Raw genomic sequence first — 17192 nt, 5'->3', positions numbered from 1 at the left:
GTTCACCCTTCCACAACGAAACGAGGCAACCGTCCTGTTTCCGCGGCCCGGTCCTCACGCTTTACTGTGCGGGGCGTTAATAATGCAGCGGAACAGGGCGGGATCCTCCTGGCCCGCACGCGCGCCGCCCGTGGCCGAGGCCTGCGCGCTCGCAGCCTTATTCCGGCCCAGGCGGGGGAGTACGAGGCGATCAATGCCGTGACTCATTCGCGCTACGTTAAGGGCGAGCCTAACCGCTGGCACCGTTTTAGCAGCGTGACGGTAACTCGCATTTCTCCCGCCACCCCGTTACGCCCGAGGCGAGCGCGTCCTAAACCGCGTAGGCTCGGCTGGCAGACTATAGTGAGGAAAAAGGAGAGGAGAGCACGCAGCTGTGAAGCAAGCGCGCTTATGAAAAGTGTCGAGACGAGAAAGACAGCAGCTCTGTGTCCAGATGAGGAGGGGACCCTGCATGGGGCCGTTCACGTTCAGCAGGAAATGTACTGCTGCGTTACAGTTCCTGCCACGCCGACACGCCTGTGCTGAAGGCCAGATAATATCCCGAGATAACGGCACGCTGCGGTCATTTCCCGTTAGCACTTTAATACAAGGATCCCGTAAGCTCGACAGGGGTTTGTAACACTGATCTCCAAAACAGTGAGGCTTCGACTGTTTGCTCCAGAAACGTGCGACTGGAAGATGCTGAAATCACTAAATGACAAAACGCACCCACGTAGATATTTGCGATTCGGTGACAGTGTTGAATGACTGAGGCGCAGGAACGCACCCCAGTGACCTGGCCTGGGAAACCCGCCGGCGTCGCTGCTTTTGCAAGACCGAAAGGTTCTGCGAACTACCCGCTGAAATGAAGATCCTGACACAGGGAACCGTGCAGCAGCCCCTACACCCACTCTCACCTGAGTGGCACCTGCGTGGAGGCGACGCCACCGTCACGTCTAGCGGGGCATGTCTCGCCTCGCAGTGCGGCCTCCTGCCATGGACGCTCCCTATTAATATTACAGGGCGACACTTTATTTCCAGGACCAGGCAGACCGTGATGGGAAATAAACATGTCTCAGTGGCACGTGATCAACGTTGACCTCTGGCGCTTCAGTAAAACCAGATGAAAGTAACACGCCGACTAGTTGAAGGAAGTTCTGTGGCTATTTGAGCGTGTGTAGGTGTTATGCGAGTACACGTCCCTTAGCGCAGGTTCTGTCTGTGGGAGAGGTCAGGCAGCACCAGGGATCCGCGTCCAGGCTGGACAACCCAGCGTCACTAAATCCAGATCATCACCCGTCTAAAATAACCCGACCCGAGCAATGCAACGCTGCAAACTGGACTGAAGCAGCCGCGCCTATTTGACTGGTAATTCTTACCGTTCACAAATATTAACCAAGAAAAAAGAGCCGACTGGCTCCAAGTGTTGATTCGATAAACGTTAGAGAGGCAGGTGAGGCAGGTGACAGGTGAGGTCGGTTTAATATCGCACTCCCATCCGCGCAGCGCTAGCTAGCAGGTGCCCGTTAGCAGTCGCGCGCGCCCCGGGGTATCTGGCGACGCGAGTTCGGGGTTTTACCCCCATCGCCACGCGCCCTCGCTTACCCGCTTGTCGTGGCGAGCCGCTCTTCCGTGGAGGCTATTTGTGGAGCTCGGCCATCTGTTCGGAGGATTTCCACATCCTGCGCCAGGTCGTTGTGCCTCTGTGTGGAGAGTACGTTAGCTGGCCAGCGTAACCTCTCCTCCGTGTCGTCTTATTCACACAGACGGAAGAGTCAAATAAATACCGCGTACAGAGTTGCTTCCCCGTCCTAGACAGGCGCCGTCCGACCGCTTCTGTTAATAAACTCCAGATGTGAAGCAATGTGTCTGCGCTTTAGCTGTAGACTCCGTGAAACAGGACACCGAGCCTTTCCTGTGCACGCCAGCTACCGTCAGCGTCCTAGCCCGACCTCTGGACAAGGCAGCCCACCTCTTCGTGCCCCTACGTCCTCACCCCTCGTCAGTAAGCCAGCATCCTCTTCATAGTAGTGATCAAGTTCTTGTCGCCGCCGTCCGCGCCTCAATTTAACCTCAGCTCGCTAGCGCACCCTAGTGGTGGCGCTTTTAAAGATGAAATTTGACGTCGAGTAAATCAGATCACCGCGGAGTCCTGCAAATCACAAAATGGACATCAGCAATCTGACAGGCATTATAAATATTCACCCAGTTCTCAGTTTTTTTCAAATATGCATTTCTTTATTTAGAAGCAGCCTGGTGCAAGAGTAAATACGTCCAGTGATCTACAGGGACAATGAATAAGCCTAATTCATTTTTAGAGTTCAAATCAGTCACTGCAATATTTTAATTTCCATGCATTACAAAAGGCGTTCAATTCTAAGATGCACAAATACTTCAAAATATCAAAGGGTCTGCCTTGTAAAACAGTGTGTAAACAATCAATGCTGGTTGAATATTTTTCATGGAATCAGAAAAGGTCACAAAAGCAATTATGTCGCTCATGGGAATATCAAAATGAGATGTAAGGTAGATATTTGCATTTGGGAGCTGCAAGCCAGAAGAGTCTTTCAAATCGTGTGACAAGGCAACAAAAAGCTATTTGATATATTCACATTTGGCACAGGGGAGGATAAAAAAAGGCAAAAATATACAACAAAACCCCTCTGTCTGAAAATGGCAACAAAAAAACAAGCAATAACTTAATCATGTTTCAAGTATGAATAGAATAAAAAGGCAAAAACAAACTGGAATGCACTATTGGGAATTCAAGATTAAAAACCAACATGAACTGTAAACCTTCAGAGGTACGGTCTCGCCAGTCACCATATCAGCAATAAAATGACAGACATCAACCTGAATGAGTCAAGCATACAATTTCATGACATAAAAAAGTATAGTTTTGTTTTTTTTTAATAGACAAATGTGGTTATTATTAAAATATACTTTAAAAATGTGAATTTTTACCATGTAGTAAAACATATAAAAAATATCCTACAATAACAAAAGTAGAAATATTTAAGATGTACACATCAGATTATGTACAGTGGAGAAATATCTGCCCTCTATCAGAGTCTAAAAAAAGAGAGTCTTTACAGTCCTTGGAAGAGGAAATGAACTCCTAGCTATATGTTGACAGAAGAACGAAGAATGTTGAATCGTTTCAGAGTCATGCGGATGTGTCCTAAATCCCGATTCACCTTCTCCAGCCGGTTCTCTAATGTCACCTGGGGAAAAGAAAAATGTTTGTAAGGGGAAAACTGGTACAGAAACATAAAATACACTTACCACAACAACCAAAAATATTCTATGAAAGGTATGGAGAGGGAGGTGAAGTTGTAGGTACCTCATCGAGCTTGGTCTGCAAGGAGGCCCTGGCCCCAGCTGCCGGTATTCGACTCAGTGCTGCCTCAATCTGTGGAAGCGAGACGGGAAGAGAGACTGCATAAATATTTGGAGACCAAGCGCTACAAAAGAGTGGAGCGTCCGGCACTGGGGAGGAACTGAAACGAGGGGGGGCTTGGAAATTACTTCCCACCATGGGGGGGGGGTTATTCTAAAAATAGAGATTGTTAACTGGAGTGGCATTCTGCACAATGAATAATAAAGGCAGATTGCATAAGAGATCCGATACAGCATGATGAGGTGGCCTGAACCCCGGGGGGGGCGTGACCCACACTCAGACTCTAACCAGCATCCTACTCCCTCGCTGGCATCACGGATGAAGGGATGAGCGAGGGTATCAGGGCGAGAGAGAGAATTCCCCTTTTGCTTTGAAAAGTCTGTATAGCTATAACGTAAAGTACGTCATTAGCACACCGGCCATGGGGCCCTTTCTACACAGCCTGTGTGTGAGCGACAATGTTTTGGACATGGAACAGAGATACTGACATACTGGCCCTCGGACAGCTCCTGGCTCAGACCATGTCTTCTGAAGTGCTTTGGTCTCTCCTTGTTCAGGCTACAGTTCACAGCCTTTATATGTGGCCAATTCGTTTAGGTACAGACGGGCTCAGAGCGGTGCCTGGCTTGGAGGCCAAGCCAAACTTGTTTTGTTTACATAGCGACACGTTATATTAAAAGCTCTGTCAATTCACCCGCGCTGCTCTCCGAGTGTACACTCCCAAGCTCCTGTTAGCGTCCTGGTCAGAGCAAGGTGGCCCCTCCCTGCTGACGTCCCCATCTAGAGTGCAGCTAACACCCACGGCACCTTGCCAGCCCCATAATGTTAGTCTGTAAACAATGTGGACCATAAACGATGGCTTTTTATTTGTCTTTCCTAACAAGCACACCTTATGGAAACAAAGTTGTCCAGACAGCAGATCAGAAATGACAACCAAGTGAAAACATTAAGGAAAGCTCTCTTCTCTATGTAATTAGTAATCCTGTCTCATTTTTAAATGGTTCACTAGACTGATTAAAATTGAACAGCAGACCAAACAAGTGTACATAAAAGATCTTATAAAAATACCAACCAAAAGAAAGTTTCATGTGGGTGGGGTGTCACTGATTGTACAGGCTGCAGGGGCCAGGAGGCAGGTTACAACCGGTGACAAATTACCACGGTACAGGATCCAGACAAAAGCACAAAAATCGAGGCTCACCTGCTGTTTCTCCTGCGTGAGCTCGTCAAACAGCCTTTCAGCGTCTGCCAGGGAGCGGACGCGAGAGTGATAGGAGAGGCTGGCCTCATCACCGGGGTCGTGGGGAAGTAGGGACGCATCTGCAGCCGTCTGCTCCTCCTGCCCGGGGGGCATGGTCAGCTCCTCCACGTCACTGCTTCCAGTAGGCTCTGCCCACCCCATGCCAGACTGTGCATTAGCTGTGGGAAACGACAAAGAAAAAAATTCCCACCATGTTCACAGGTGTCATTAGTACTAGCATTCATTAGCTGTTAGCCCTGTTAAGCACTAGCGCTGAGCTTTAAATAAAACTACTGTAGGTCAAACAGCTGAACTCAAAATGTGGGACATTGAGGGTAGTGGGACAGTAGTATCATCAACACACCTACAGAATCCCTAAATGCTTGAAATCAGGGCACAACTTGCTTTGGATAAAAAAAAAAAAAAAAAACTGAATGAAAACGAATGCAAAAAGGCAGAAGCACCTTCTGATCCCTCCGTGGGCGTGAAGCGCAGTCTCGCACCGGCGCTGGAACCTCTCTTATCCAAGTGCCAACTGAACCTGAGCACAGAGGCGACTTGTGTTAGGACGTGCAGCAGAGCAAAGCCCAAATAAGCCACGGGAGGCTGTGTGGAGCCGCTAAGGCTCTGTTCAGGAGGAAAGAAAGCGCAAACCTGGTATGGAGGTGCTGCTGGCAGGGCAGGGGGCGACCGAAAGCTGTGGAGACGTTCTCCGTCGGGCATCGCTTGGGACTAGACTTGGCTGAAAGGGGCTGTATCAGGGTTTCTCTCTTTGCTAACACACACACACACACACACACACACTAATGAGCTTTAACTAGCCTAACTACCTCAGCATTTCCATTCAAAACCCCACACTGACTGAGGAGTTTGATATTTGAACTTTACAGATGATCCAGACACTTGTGGCTGTTGCTCTAGGCTGGTGTGGGCGCTACGCACTGGGTGTGGAGGGAAGGCCTGCCCTCTGGGTCCTGGGGGGCAGGGACGAGGAGCGGTGGCCCTCGGGAGAGAGGCTCCTCTGGGGCCGAAGCACAGATGCCCCCTGCTCCAGAAAAGACTCCCTTATGTTGTCTACAAATGCAACGGTGGGTCTCCTCCTTCCTAACCCTGCACGCACGCAGACACACACACAGAATGTACACAGAACTGCATCAGTCAGCATATGTGGTTCAGGATATAGAAAACGTAAGCAGATCCTACTGGCGCTCTTTGCCAGGGCCCGGCCCTCCGTGGCCTTAGTGTCCTCCATCTGAATCAGAGCCTTCATCACCGGAGCCAGTGGGACGTCCCTCCTGGCCGTCTGCTCTTGAGCTCGCTCTCTTTCAGGGGGCGAGACGCGTCTAGGTGTGGAGTGGCAGACAACGTCAGCGCTTTAGTGTTTAGCAACCATAATGCAGCTCGCATGCGCATTCTCTCTCTCCTGATTGATCCAACACTGAGTCAAACATGCTCAGGGCATGCTGAGGCGCTCACACGGGGCGGCTGTGCCGAGCGGTTAAACTGTACCCTTCTGAGTGGATGGCTGTCTTATTGGGAAGCCCAGTGCTCTTCCTGCTAGATTCCAGATCACGTTGCCTTTGGCCTGGTGACAGCAGCAGATCAGGGTGGTGGAATAAACTAAAGAGAATTTCAGAAAACAAGGAGTTAAAGACATGGGAAAGATGGGACAGTACCTGTTAGTTTCTAGTCAGTAGTCATCTAATTCATTATTAAGATTTAGAACAATTCTGTGCACTCAGTCTTTCCTAATGACTGTTCTCTAGGTCCTTAGATGAGCAAGGTCTTCAGGTCCATACCCTGCTCCGGAAGGCTGAGTGTGGCTCTTGGGAGCCTGGCGAGTTTTAGCCATGTTCTCGTGCTCCAGCTGTTTAACTTGGGCCTCCAGTTTGGAGATGATCCTAAAAATCACATGTGACATTTACATACGGACATTTGCATACACATGGATTTATTTCAGTGACACCATTTCTGCTCCACTGAAGGCTAGATTTCATACTGATAATCTAAGGAAGAGTTTGACCCAGGAACTGTGACTGAGCTTTTTAAAATGTGAATCACCTCTTCAGATCTGATATTTCTTCATTGGCATCAAAGAGTTTATTCTCAGTCACCACCAAATTGTCCTGTGTTTAAAACAGAGAAACACATTTTCCATTTAGGAAGAATACCGACTTGCACACACATTGTAATTTGTATATGTATATATTTTTTAACCTTAACTCCCTCGTGATCCTTTCTTAACGAGTCGTACTCCTGAAGAAGCTGAAAGTGATCAGATCAACATCATGGACTGACGGCAGGAAACGTCACAACTACACAACCAGCCACCAGCAGTCACCACAACCCATCCGAACCGCACGGGAGCCGACCGCACGCTCCGCAGACACTCACGTCCTGGAGCATCTTGTGCTCCTTCTTGGCGTGGGCGTCCTTCTCGAGGGCATCCCTGCAGGCACTCTGCGCCGCCTGCTCCAGCTGGCGCATGCGGCTCCTCAGCCTGGACACAGCCGCCTCCTTCTCCCTGCCGCTCCGCTCGCTCTCCTTCAGGTGAAGCTGTAGGGCCCGCACCGCCGAACCAGCGGCGGCGTAGCGCTCCGGCCAGTCCGCCTGGCCCCACCGGAAGCATCGGCACAGGAAACGCAAAAGTAAAAAGGTATGAAGGAAAGATCGCACCGATGTTTAGATGGGAGGCAAGTGAAGGTTCTCGCCATGTTTTAACTCTGAGATGGACTTGTACTACAACAGAAGAGTGTTGGGCCAGACAGCAGCCATGGTTTTGGCCCAACTCACTCTCCCCGCAAGACAAAGAAATCAGGAAAGCCCAGTGATGGCCCACAGACACTTGCAGTATGAACATCTTGGTAAACAGGGTGAGGCAGCGACACGTATACCATGCCAATGGCCTCCAGCGCTGAGTGTGGTTAACTGACTATTCCACCAAGGTATTGTTAGTGACAACACACTACAGCGCTCAGGGCCATGTAGGGCCTTCCGAGGTGAACTGGGACTCATACCAGCTGTCTCTCCAGGTGCCGGTTTCTGTTCTCCAGTTCCTGGATTCGCACGCTGGCCTCTGTGAGGGCTCTCTCCAGGTGCTCACACCTGTCAGTGGCCATCAGTGACACAATCATTATGCACGGTGACATGGCGATTATTACGCATGGAGGACTATAGCTAAAAGATGCAATCTTTATAATTATCCTAAAATAGGCTGGAATAAGATCAGAGGAGAACCTCTCTAGCAAGATCTGGTTGCTCTTCTCCACATCCAGGGGTAAACTAGCCAGGTCCAGCTTCTCTCTCAGTGTGCTGATCTCGGCCTCGTAGTAGGCGCGGACGTCTGCTATGTGCCGTGCGTGTTTCTCCCTCAGGTTCTGCCTCAGCCTGGGTGAAGATGGCCAGACAGACACAGGGGCTGAGGTGCGCAGGCAAAGGTGAGCTGGAAGTTACTGCAGTTACTACCACACACCGTTCCATGTGTGCAGCCTCCAACACAACAACATTTACATAGCGCCACGCGCTAAACTGACCAGTGTTATCTTGCATTCTTGGATAGGAGTCCTACACTTTTTTCAAAGTGCATTCTGTGTATTGTGAACAGTTCATTAGCCAGTAGAACTGCTCCTTACTGTCTTAAACATGCAAGCTTCCTATGTCAGATCTTAATTTTAGAGCAATTTTTGAACTTTTTTTTCAAAGCTTTTGCAGAAAGTTGTCTTCTTTTTAGCCTCCATCATCATTCTGGATAAATTCTAGTTTGACTTAAGACCACACCATAGCTCAGAACCTGCCCTCCTTGGGGTATTTAATGATTAACTGTTGACTGCTGATTCTGCAATGTATGCAGTTGTAATTTTATTAGCCTTTGACAGGTTAACCACACCATTCTTTTGGACTGTCAGCTGTGGTGTTGTCATCCAGGGATTTTCAAGTGGCGTCTTGCACCAAAACCATAAAATTAAGATATTTAAGACATTCATCTCCATTGCCCTTCACCTGCACCAAGGCCTCCATCTCAGGCCCCTTTTTTCATTTTCATATGCTGCCTCTTGAAGCTTGCAAAGTGTAATATTTCTCATCACTGTTACACATACAGTACAGATACCCACTGATTTCTGGCAGAAAACGCTCCTTCAATTTCAACTTTGTCTAAGAGACTAATGCTGTATGTCAAATTGTTTTCTACAGTATGATAGCAAGCATGTAAGCTTTTGTTTTCCAGTTTAAATTGATTGTGAAGCTAAAATCCATCATGCCTATTAAAATATTTGGAAAATGTCAGTCATTAATTCATTCTTGATTTTTGTGTGTGCACTCTATATGGAGTTTGCCAGTCAGCCTGGTCTAAAATGGAGCTGCTGGGCTACTGAGTGGTACCAGGACAAGAGACAGCACCTGTTCTGCTCCATCACGTCCTTTTACCATACCCGACACTCTTAGTTTGCTGTCATTTAATTCTCTGTTTATTTTTACACCATTCCTTTTTAATATTGTTGTAATCATTTGACTAAACTGCAAAGCTGTTTGGTGCACTTTTGAAAGGTGCTCGTTAAATAAAGACGTGACTAAACTGAGGTCTAATGAAACACGGGCGGACTGTGACTTGGTGAGGCTGTCTTGGTGATTTGTGGCGTGCGGCTCTTACAGCGAGAGGACCACGGGGTCATCCAGAGAGGTGGAAGCGTCTGGCCCCCTGCCGCTCGGGCGCCGCTCTCGTCTGGGCAGCCGCGCCGGCCGCAGCGTCACCGAGGCCGTGTGGCTGCCTTCGTCCTCGCTGTTGCCCAGCTGGGTTGGCGGGGCGCAAGGGATCGGAGAGACCGGGCTCCGCTCGAGGCCGGGCTGGGTGGACAGACTGCTAGCATTGGACACGCAGTCGGTGTCGGTGCCGCTGGGCAGTGCTGCCACAGAGTCTGGGCTGACGGGGCCGACGCCGGCAGCGGGGCAGAGGCGGGACCGGCCCGTGAGAGACGGACTGCTGAAGCGGGAGGGTGACGTGAAGCCCGACGTGCGCTCCGACGGCCTCGCTGGCACCGTGGGGTCCAGAGGCAGCACCTGCTGTAGCGTGCACCATTACGTCATAACATCACACACAATTCTAGGTCAGACTACAGGAATCCGCCTAGCTGCCAAATGACTGCGTAACTTCAGGAAGGGGAAGAATGGATGGATCTATATTACAAAGAGGAAAACTGGGATTTTGGGAATTGTATCAAATCAAGAAAGCTTCTCCATGTTTTATTCAGATGTTATTTCAGGAATGTCCAACCCATTTATCAGTGCCTCGAATTTCAGCAGGTTGCGGGGGTTTTTTTCGATTCTTTTTTGGCAGCTGCCCTTATAAATATGTACTAAAGTAGGCTTTCATAATGTCCCAGCATCAAATAAATACGTCCAGTTACATAATGAACTTGTGAATGCACCTTAAACTGTGTTCCTCGCAGCAGACCTGCAGGTAAAGGCGGTAAAGAGCTGGAAGCAGCACTATGACCCGGGTGCTCGCTCACCTGAAGGGAGGACGCATCAGAGGTGATGAGGGAGTCCCACTCCTGGCCTTTGGGGTCTCCCTTCTGCTTCCTCTGATAGATCTCCTTTAGAGACAGAGAGAGTCTGGCCTCATCTGCTAGAGGCTGCAGGGGACAGGGATGTATAACTCAGGAATACAGAACACAAAAAGCAAAACTTTTTTTTTTTTTAAATATACCCCAAAACACCTCCCCAAAAACCTCCATATGATGCAGTGAGCAGAAATGCATCTCACTACGAGCACAGTTGAGACAGTCAGGCCATGTTTACCTGGTTCACAGACACTTCCTGCATTAGGAAGAAAGAAAGACTTTCAAAGCTGTCAGGTAGAGGGTGATAGAGCTCGCTCTCCTCCAACTTCCAGTAGGTCAGACCTTTGGAAAATACAGTAAAGCAATTAAAGTTTGAATGTGTACACATCACCACAAAATACACTTATATTTGCAATTCAGATTAGGCTTAGTTTCTAGCATTTCCCACTGATATTGAAAACTCACAATTAAACATTTAGATAAGATTTATAATCTAAATGTTTAATTATACAATGAAATTTTTAGGTTTGTGGTTGGTAGCAATTACCTGAGGCTTCAGACACGAGACTGTCACTTCTCTTCAGAGCAACGGGTTTTGAATACACTCCAGTGCAACCAGGCTGAAGAAACCCAAAAAAACAAAAAAAAAAAAAAAAAAAAACCACACACCCCACAGAACAGAAAAGGGACCGTTGTGTATAAACAGACCCTGAGTCCACACCTCCACACCATGTTACCATCAGGGCAGCGCATCGCCAGTAACTTCACGATACGATACAATATGATGCCTAACTGTTGTACAAAATTTTTATTAAGGTAAATGTTACCAAAAATACCATTGCTATTCTTATTTAATAACAATACATTAAGAAATGATAACAAATAAGCCAATAACAGTCAATGGGGAGGGTAACTAAAGTACCAGTGTAAAGAAAAACTCTTGGGGTTTTTTTTCCCCCTTTGAGGTGCCCCCTGCTGGACATTTTTAATATTACACAAACTTGAACACCAAGTTTCACACCAAGTTGACATCCATAAATATCAATATAGCTGTGACCATCAATTCACGCATCGATAAGACTTAGGAAGGATAAATTGGAGCTCTGGCTGCTGTGCCAGAGATATGCTCTTTGGTCTGGTGGTCAGCGCTCATGTTTACCTCCTCTCAGCCCTGGGTTCGAGTCCTGGGTAGGGTGACTCCTACAGTCTTTGTAATGAAGTCTGAAGGTAATGTACACAGCCCTAATTACTAACACCAATTACAGAACCGACTACGAGACTTGATTCTTCAGTAGGAATAAAACGCACAACTGAAAACAAGAACCAGCACAATGCTGTAGTCTGAACATTTTTGTAAAAACTGACAAAAGAGGAATCCAAAAAAACAGGGGATGTTTTCTTACCTCATCCATGCTGGCCATGTGCTCCTTTGGAGAGCTGTCTGGCCTGCAGTCCTCTCTCCTCTTCGTCGGCGGTGAACGCTTTTGGGCCACTTTGGTTCTCTTTTGCCTGTGTTTCTGCCTCTGGGCCCAGGAGGTCAGCAGTTGACTAGCAAGACACAGCAACACAAGAGAATAGACCGGAAAATCTTAGCACTTACTACTGAATCATCAGTAAAACTTTTGTATCAGGTTATAAAGCTCTTTCTGTTCAGTTTAAACAGGGGAGGGGGATTCCCTATGGAGAAATATATCTAACCCATGTTTACACTGACATGGTTCATCTTAAAGTAAACCATGCAGCTACACAACTCAACATTAGGTTATAGAAACTGGCCCTGGTTTACATCTTAATAAAGCCAAGAAATAAATTATTTTGTGAAATTGCTGCACCAGCCATTAGCGAGATGGTTTTAGTCCTCTGATCACAATATACAAGAGAAGGTTTCTAGTAAAATTACAAATATTTGAACTTTGTTTTACCCCAGCTCACAGAAATAAGCACAGTGCTGGCGTCACATGTTTTTGGGATAACATGTTAAACATGATTCATCACTGGGCTGAGTCAGACAAAGGCCCAATAGTATAAAATTGACATTCACCTGTTTAGTCTCTGCTCATCAGCAGGGGGGCTAGTCACAGCAGAGGCAGTCGCTTGAGGTGTGCCAGTGGGAGGGGCGGAGATGTTCAGGACAGCATCCCGCACCTGCAGGCTTGTTTCAGCTAAAGGAGAACGTGCAAGACTGCTGCCCTGCTGTCTGGCGAGCCACGGCGCGCCCCCCCTCCCCTCAGCCACATGGGGCGGTCCCGGCTCCGGCGTGGGCTCCCAGGCTGACAGCGTCCCATAGCCGCTGCTCAGGACTGTCACCGGCCCCTCATCGGAGTTCTCCTGCGGGTCGACCGTAGAAGATGTGGGTCCCGCCCCCGGCACGCACCTCTGGCTGTCATTTGTTACGTGCCCCGGAGGCTCTGCCTTGGTGGGGTTGGGCCGGTTCTGTAGCTGCACCAACGCTTTGATCTCATCCTGAATGAGCTGAGACGAGACAACACGAGCACATGGAGGAAAAAAACAAAAACCAAAACAAAGCAAAAATACTCAACACGTCCTAAAAAACATTCCGACTGCTTCTCTAACTCACCTGGATTTGGCACTGGTACTGTTCTTGCTGAGCAAGAATTTGTTCTTGGTATTGCTTTTCCACCAGCTGAAAGAGCTGCAGCCACCTGCCCTGTTGGACGAGACATGGCCTAATGAGGGCATGCCATCAAAACCAGTTTATATTATCACCTGTAAGTAAACATTAAATGAGTGCTTCACCCCCAGCACCTTTAACATTACTGATTATGAATGACGACAACTGTTAAAACCTGTTAAATTTTACTACCATTACTAAACAGTAGTGTGTTGAGCAATTTTCTTGCAAATTAAGCACAATACATACTTTAAACATTTACAAAAATAAAAAGGACTATATCATGGAAGAGAAAACATTGAGTTTTCCAAATTGTTGCCTTTTGCTATAAACAAGGCTATCCTACTAAATCCACCTTAAGACAACTTAATCTGTATATCTCTGGGGATGCTTTCCATTTGAAGTGACATTTCAGCATCATCTCTCGTCCAGGTGGTCTGGGGGTGGAGTGAGCTAACTGTGGCCTAGTCGTGTATCTCAGTGTGAGTGCTTCCACCATAGCTACAGTCAGGACATCATGCCCCTTACCTCACAGTTCTTCCACACCTCGGGGTCGGTCTCACCGCTGCTCTGGATCTCCTGCACCAGCGCACGAAGGGTCTCCAAAGAGCTGGGGTTGATGAAGGGCAAGTTCCTCCCTGAGCCAAACTCCTCCTCAGTACGAAGACATAGATTCCTGCAGCATGTGATTTGGACAACAACAAAAAGGGTTTTTCTCCTTTCCTCAACATGAATAATATCTGGAGGGTGTTCGAAAACCGTAAACAAAGACGTGCACTGGCAGAGGGGTAACCAGGAACCTTAGTTTGTGGGAAATGTTGCGCGCTGGTATGTCCAAGGGATGGGTTAGCTCAGCTCCTTCGGCGACCTGGAGGAAGCCTTCCAGGGCCCGCACTTGGAGGGCACCAGAGCGGTCCTCCTCGGGGACAGCCAGGCCTGACACCGTGTCCTCTGAAGACACACCAGATGCCTCACTCTCCTTCCCGCCATTGGCACTAATTTGATCGTGGCTCAGAGCCACGGAGCTGGACACGTCCTCTGAGATGCTGTCATCTGTGGACATGCTTAATCGGCCTGGCTAGGTGAATGCATTTGAGAGCTGTAAGGAAACAAGGAATAAACAATAAAAAGTACAAGCAATCAAGCAGTTACGCACACAGTGCGACACTACAGCAAATAGAATTACGTCGCACCAAACTGTAATAATGTGCCGAAGACTAACGTTCATAAACAGAATAGAGATGCACTGTAAACAAAAATGCAAGCAGGCTGTTTCTGTGGAAATCATAGGTATTTCCTACAATAAAATCTTTAGCAAATGAAGAGTAAAAAAACCGAGCTACTTTCATTTAATCAGATCAGCATACTGCGCAGCTGTTGTTAAACCGTTAAAACGAAGCTAGCCTACATAGCCTAGGTGATCCTAGCCTAGGGCATAGAGCATGTCTGCGATAGCCATAACCACCAACACTCAGCCGAGCAGGGCTTGGCGCCAGTTTTAAAGAAAGAAATCCCATATAATCTCCAAATTCGAAGGGAGAACAGCACATTTGTATTCCTAATGAGACAGCTAGCAAACTACAAAACTTCGAACAGCTTGCAGTCATTCATTTCGCATCAGTCAGCGCTAGCTAACTTGAATTCGCGACTTTACGTGGCTTTGCAAACGAGCCAACCTTTCTAGCCATGGTTTATTTACGTATACAGCCACCTAGCTACCGTATACTACGCTTAATAAACCAGGATAACTTCATACACGTGGTCTTAAACATTAACCTACATCACCTGAGACAGGTGCTAGCATAAAGGGACCAGGGGACGTAGCTAGGTGGCAACGGAACTTCCCGTTAGCTAACGTACGACAGCTAGCTAGGTTAGCTAACCGCTAGCTGCCCTGGCTAAGATAAGCTAACCGCTAGCTGCCCTGGCTAAGATTGGCTAAACTAACCGCTAGCTGCCCTGGCTAAAATAAGATAAGCTAACCGCTAGCTGCCCTGGCTAAGATAAGATAAGATAACCGCTAGCTGCCCACCTAGCTACTTCCAGCTAAGCTAACCTAGCTAGCTAGCGGTTCTAATTACCTTACGACCGCCCTTGAACCAAACCAGTCCCGATTTAAAAAGTACTAACACTCATTTAGCGATCACAACATGAACACGAAGTCAACTGCACTTACTTGTAAACTTGTATCACCACTTCTCCCATTTTGACACGTCCCTTATGCGTCCCTCTCGCTGCACCACAACGTTCAATCAACATACATCAACGACAAAATGCGCCGCGGAACACTATTGGTCGAAAAAAATGCGCCACAGCATACTATTGGTCAAAAGACTTCCAAAAGGTGTAAGTTGATTGGCCAATCTAATATTCGACATAGTCCTGACCTATTCAGCATGCTTTAAGAAAACAACTGTAGTTTTGTCGCTCTGATTGGTTGTCTTGTGAGTAAAGGCAACAGTCTTCATTTATAAGCACTAGAAAAATATTTCAGTGTGCAAAGCTATAAAATAGCGTTCCATGGTTAATGATTTGGTTCTACGAAACAAAACATATCCCAAAAATCGCAATGCAGAGGATGAAACCACCGAAACCATGTACACAACAAATGTCTTTTATTGGTATTTATACAAAATTCCAAAAAGTGGTCTTTTTACATGAAAATACATTTTATTACACAAGGTAATAAATAAAAGACTAATAATGGCAGTACTATAACTGCCCTCAGTATGTCCCGAATCTAAACGCAAAAACATTCACGTGATCCCCATACTTAATCAAGAGGCCGCCCCCTACTCTAAGAGCCATGCACTTTCAAACTTGGGTCCATATTTCCCTTACATGCAGTTTTGCTTGCTTGTTCTTAAAGAAAAAAAATGTAATAATAGTAATAAGAGAAATAAAACCTCAAACAGCAATGATCAAATTCTTGATGCATTCATCACATAGAGGATAAAATTCTCTGCATGATGTTGCAATGACTCCAATGCATGACTTAACATTACCAAAAGCAAACATTTTGATTGTTTCATCCCTCCGTTATGGTGAAGCCATGCAGCTCTCTGTTGTATAAAAGAAAGGAAAGAATTATTCTGCTCTTTGGTGAGTCAGGATCCTGTTGCTAAGATCTTGCATTTCTTTCTGTTTCTGCCAAACACTCTCGTACAAGGCCTCTTGCATGAATTATACCTTCAAAAATACAAAAAAGTAATGTTTGCAAACAATATAAAATCACTATATGTATAAAAAAAATTGAGAAGACAATAACGATACCTCTTTTGAGTCGTTCCATAGCACTTTTACTTCCAGCATACGTTGGTCTAATTTCTTTCCCTAGCTCTTCGATGATGGCAAGAAGTTCAGCGTATTTGCTCTGAGGAGCCTGGGTTCCATTTGGACCCTGTATATTGGAAAACAGTTGTTTTTTGTTGTTTTTTTATTAGTAGACTTGATGTTTATTCATAATTAACAAAAGGAGTACCTTAATTATGGATTGACTTACCTGTAAGAATCCCAATGACGGTGGCCCAAAATCATTTATTATTGGTCTGTAAGACTGAACTGTTGAGATGTTTGAAGAAGGAGAAGGAATGTTCCCACCTAAAATGGACAAAGCGTGTACTTTTTACGTAGGATTTCAGAGAAGATCGTGTATGCTTCACAAGAAATTCTCGCAGCCCTTTTCGCATTGAATCAACTGGGCGCAGTACCATCTTTGAACACTAGGTGTCCTCGAAGAGAAATAAAAAAAACACACATTGAATCCGATCAATCAACGAGCCTGGAGAGACTATCATGGAGGAAACGGAACGGGGCTGATCTTAGCCGCTAAAAGGATACGTTTTTATTACAGTGTGGCGGCCTCCATCGAGAAATATTTGACCAAATAACGACATGAACTTTTGACCCAGGACCGATACCACGTTACGACTAGAATTTCCTTGAGTGTAAGCGAGGAAGGCGCTTTTTCCAGTGGTAATAATGGCGGCTATGAATTAGCCTAGCTCTGAGGATCTGACCCTTTAGCTGTCTGACTGGACTAAAACTACGCGCTTTTCCCCAGGTGTCCTTTGTAACGCCAGATTTTGCATTCGACATAACTTACCGAAGATTTCACGCTTGCCCGCATTTTTTCGCTTACCTTGGTTCCCCGAAGTTCCCGGGATGTGCTGGTGCGGGTTAGGTTTGTAAGACATTCCTAGAGACGTAATAGATTACAGAAATAAAAATGTCCCTAAATTCGGCGAAGCGTCCGTCTCTCAGACACTTTTTGTTTACAGCAGAGCAGCACCGGCAAATATGGCCGTCAGTTGTATTGACACCCACCGCGCAGTCCATCATTACCCCGGTGCTGTTGCAGGACAAAACCCCGCACAAGTGCGA

At 46.9% G+C, this 17192-nt stretch overlaps 3 protein-coding genes across 11 annotated transcripts in view; all 3 read right to left on the bottom strand.

The window, feature by feature from the left end:
• Positions 1 to 1995, bottom strand: part of pitpnm2 (phosphatidylinositol transfer protein, membrane-associated 2) — a 30977-nt gene extending 28982 nt beyond the window's left edge. For 2 of the 5 annotated variants that reach the window (XM_027021449.3, XM_027021457.3), the window contains exon 1: positions 1585 to 1995. The gene's annotated coding sequence lies outside the window, so the exon portion shown is untranslated. The remainder of the gene's footprint in view (positions 1 to 1584) is intronic. The other 3 variants (XM_027021407.3, XM_081702827.1, XM_081702828.1) reach the window with 3 other exon arrangements.
• Positions 1996 to 2195: 200 nt separating this feature from the next.
• On the bottom strand, positions 2196 to 15102 carry mphosph9 (M-phase phosphoprotein 9). Of its 5 annotated transcripts, none has more exons than XM_027021467.3 (24): positions 14986 to 15102; positions 13610 to 13908; positions 13338 to 13485; positions 12756 to 12845; positions 12219 to 12649; positions 11581 to 11725; positions 10725 to 10797; positions 10416 to 10519; positions 10127 to 10249; positions 9268 to 9677; positions 7857 to 8006; positions 7637 to 7724; positions 7014 to 7229; positions 6837 to 6884; positions 6681 to 6745; positions 6419 to 6520; positions 6129 to 6239; positions 5823 to 5962; positions 5562 to 5729; positions 5274 to 5394; positions 5084 to 5160; positions 4581 to 4798; positions 3323 to 3391; positions 2196 to 3203 (listed from the first exon to the last, which is right to left on the bottom strand). In XM_027021467.3, the coding sequence occupies exons 2-24, from the start codon at positions 13870 to 13872 to the stop codon at positions 3102 to 3104; spliced, it is 3462 nt and encodes a 1153-aa protein (XP_026877268.2). In that variant the 5' UTR covers positions 13873 to 13908; positions 14986 to 15102; the 3' UTR covers positions 2196 to 3101. The 5 variants fall into 5 exon arrangements, with proteins under 5 accessions (XP_026877268.2, XP_026877276.2, XP_081558955.1 ...); XM_027021475.3 differs by having other exon boundaries at positions 9268 to 9674; XM_081702829.1 differs by having other exon boundaries at positions 7637 to 8006.
• Positions 15103 to 15407: 305 nt separating this feature from the next.
• cdk2ap1 (cyclin dependent kinase 2 associated protein 1) lies at positions 15408 to 17192 on the bottom strand. Its single transcript, XM_027020863.3, has 4 exons — positions 16951 to 17192; positions 16312 to 16409; positions 16083 to 16209; positions 15408 to 15998 (listed from the first exon to the last, which is right to left on the bottom strand). The coding sequence occupies exons 1-4, from the start codon at positions 17003 to 17005 to the stop codon at positions 15931 to 15933; spliced, it is 348 nt and encodes a 115-aa protein (XP_026876664.1). The 5' UTR covers positions 17006 to 17192; the 3' UTR covers positions 15408 to 15930.

Source organism: Electrophorus electricus, chromosome 19 (genome assembly GCF_041902795.1).
Source record: "Electrophorus electricus isolate QZ-2024a chromosome 19, ASM4190279v1, whole genome shotgun sequence".
Taxonomy (NCBI): Eukaryota; Metazoa; Chordata; class Actinopteri; order Gymnotiformes; family Gymnotidae; genus Electrophorus; species Electrophorus electricus.
This window is presented reverse-complemented; position numbering and strand designations above follow the sequence as displayed.